This window comes from Penaeus monodon, chromosome 34, assembly GCF_015228065.2.
Source record: "Penaeus monodon isolate SGIC_2016 chromosome 34, NSTDA_Pmon_1, whole genome shotgun sequence".
NCBI classification, from domain to species: Eukaryota; Metazoa; Arthropoda; class Malacostraca; order Decapoda; family Penaeidae; genus Penaeus; species Penaeus monodon.
In genome coordinates this window covers 19,470,938-19,471,311 of record NC_051419.1, presented here as the reverse complement: position 1 = coordinate 19,471,311, position 374 = coordinate 19,470,938, and the positions used below count along the sequence as shown (strand labels likewise).

Here is a 374-nt window from a genome sequence, read left to right as displayed (position 1 = left end):
CACAACCCACACAAGCACATACCCCCCCCCCTCCTCCTTCTCCCAAAACCACACAACCCCTACAACACACACCACCAGTCCCTCCCCTCCCCCCTCCCCACAGCCTCCACCCCCCTCCCCCACTCCCGGACCCAGAGTCCCTTCGAGTCAAATTAACTATTCCGAAATCGACAGGACATCCGCGTGTTCGTGGACGGCTCCCTGTACCTCACTCGCCTCCAGCTGGTCCACGCAGGCAACTACACGTGTCATGCGGACAGGAACAAGGATGTTGTGCAGACCCATATCCTCACCGTGCACAGTAAGCATTGCAGGGGGTGGGACGGGAAGCTGGGTCTCTGCGTCTTATCCGTGCTGTTTTTACTTTTCTTATG

The 374-nt window shown here is 58.0% G+C and overlaps 1 protein-coding gene across 1 annotated transcript in view; it reads left to right on the top strand.

Moving 5' to 3' along the window:
• The window catches only part of LOC119594630 (follistatin-related protein 5-like), a gene marked incomplete at both ends in the record, with an annotated part of 70,881 nt that overhangs the window by 58,462 nt on the left and 12,045 nt on the right, over nt 1-374 (top strand). Inside the window, 1 exon segment of the mRNA XM_037943680.1 lies at nt 175-301. Coding sequence (XP_037799608.1) covers nt 175-301 — 127 coding nt within the window.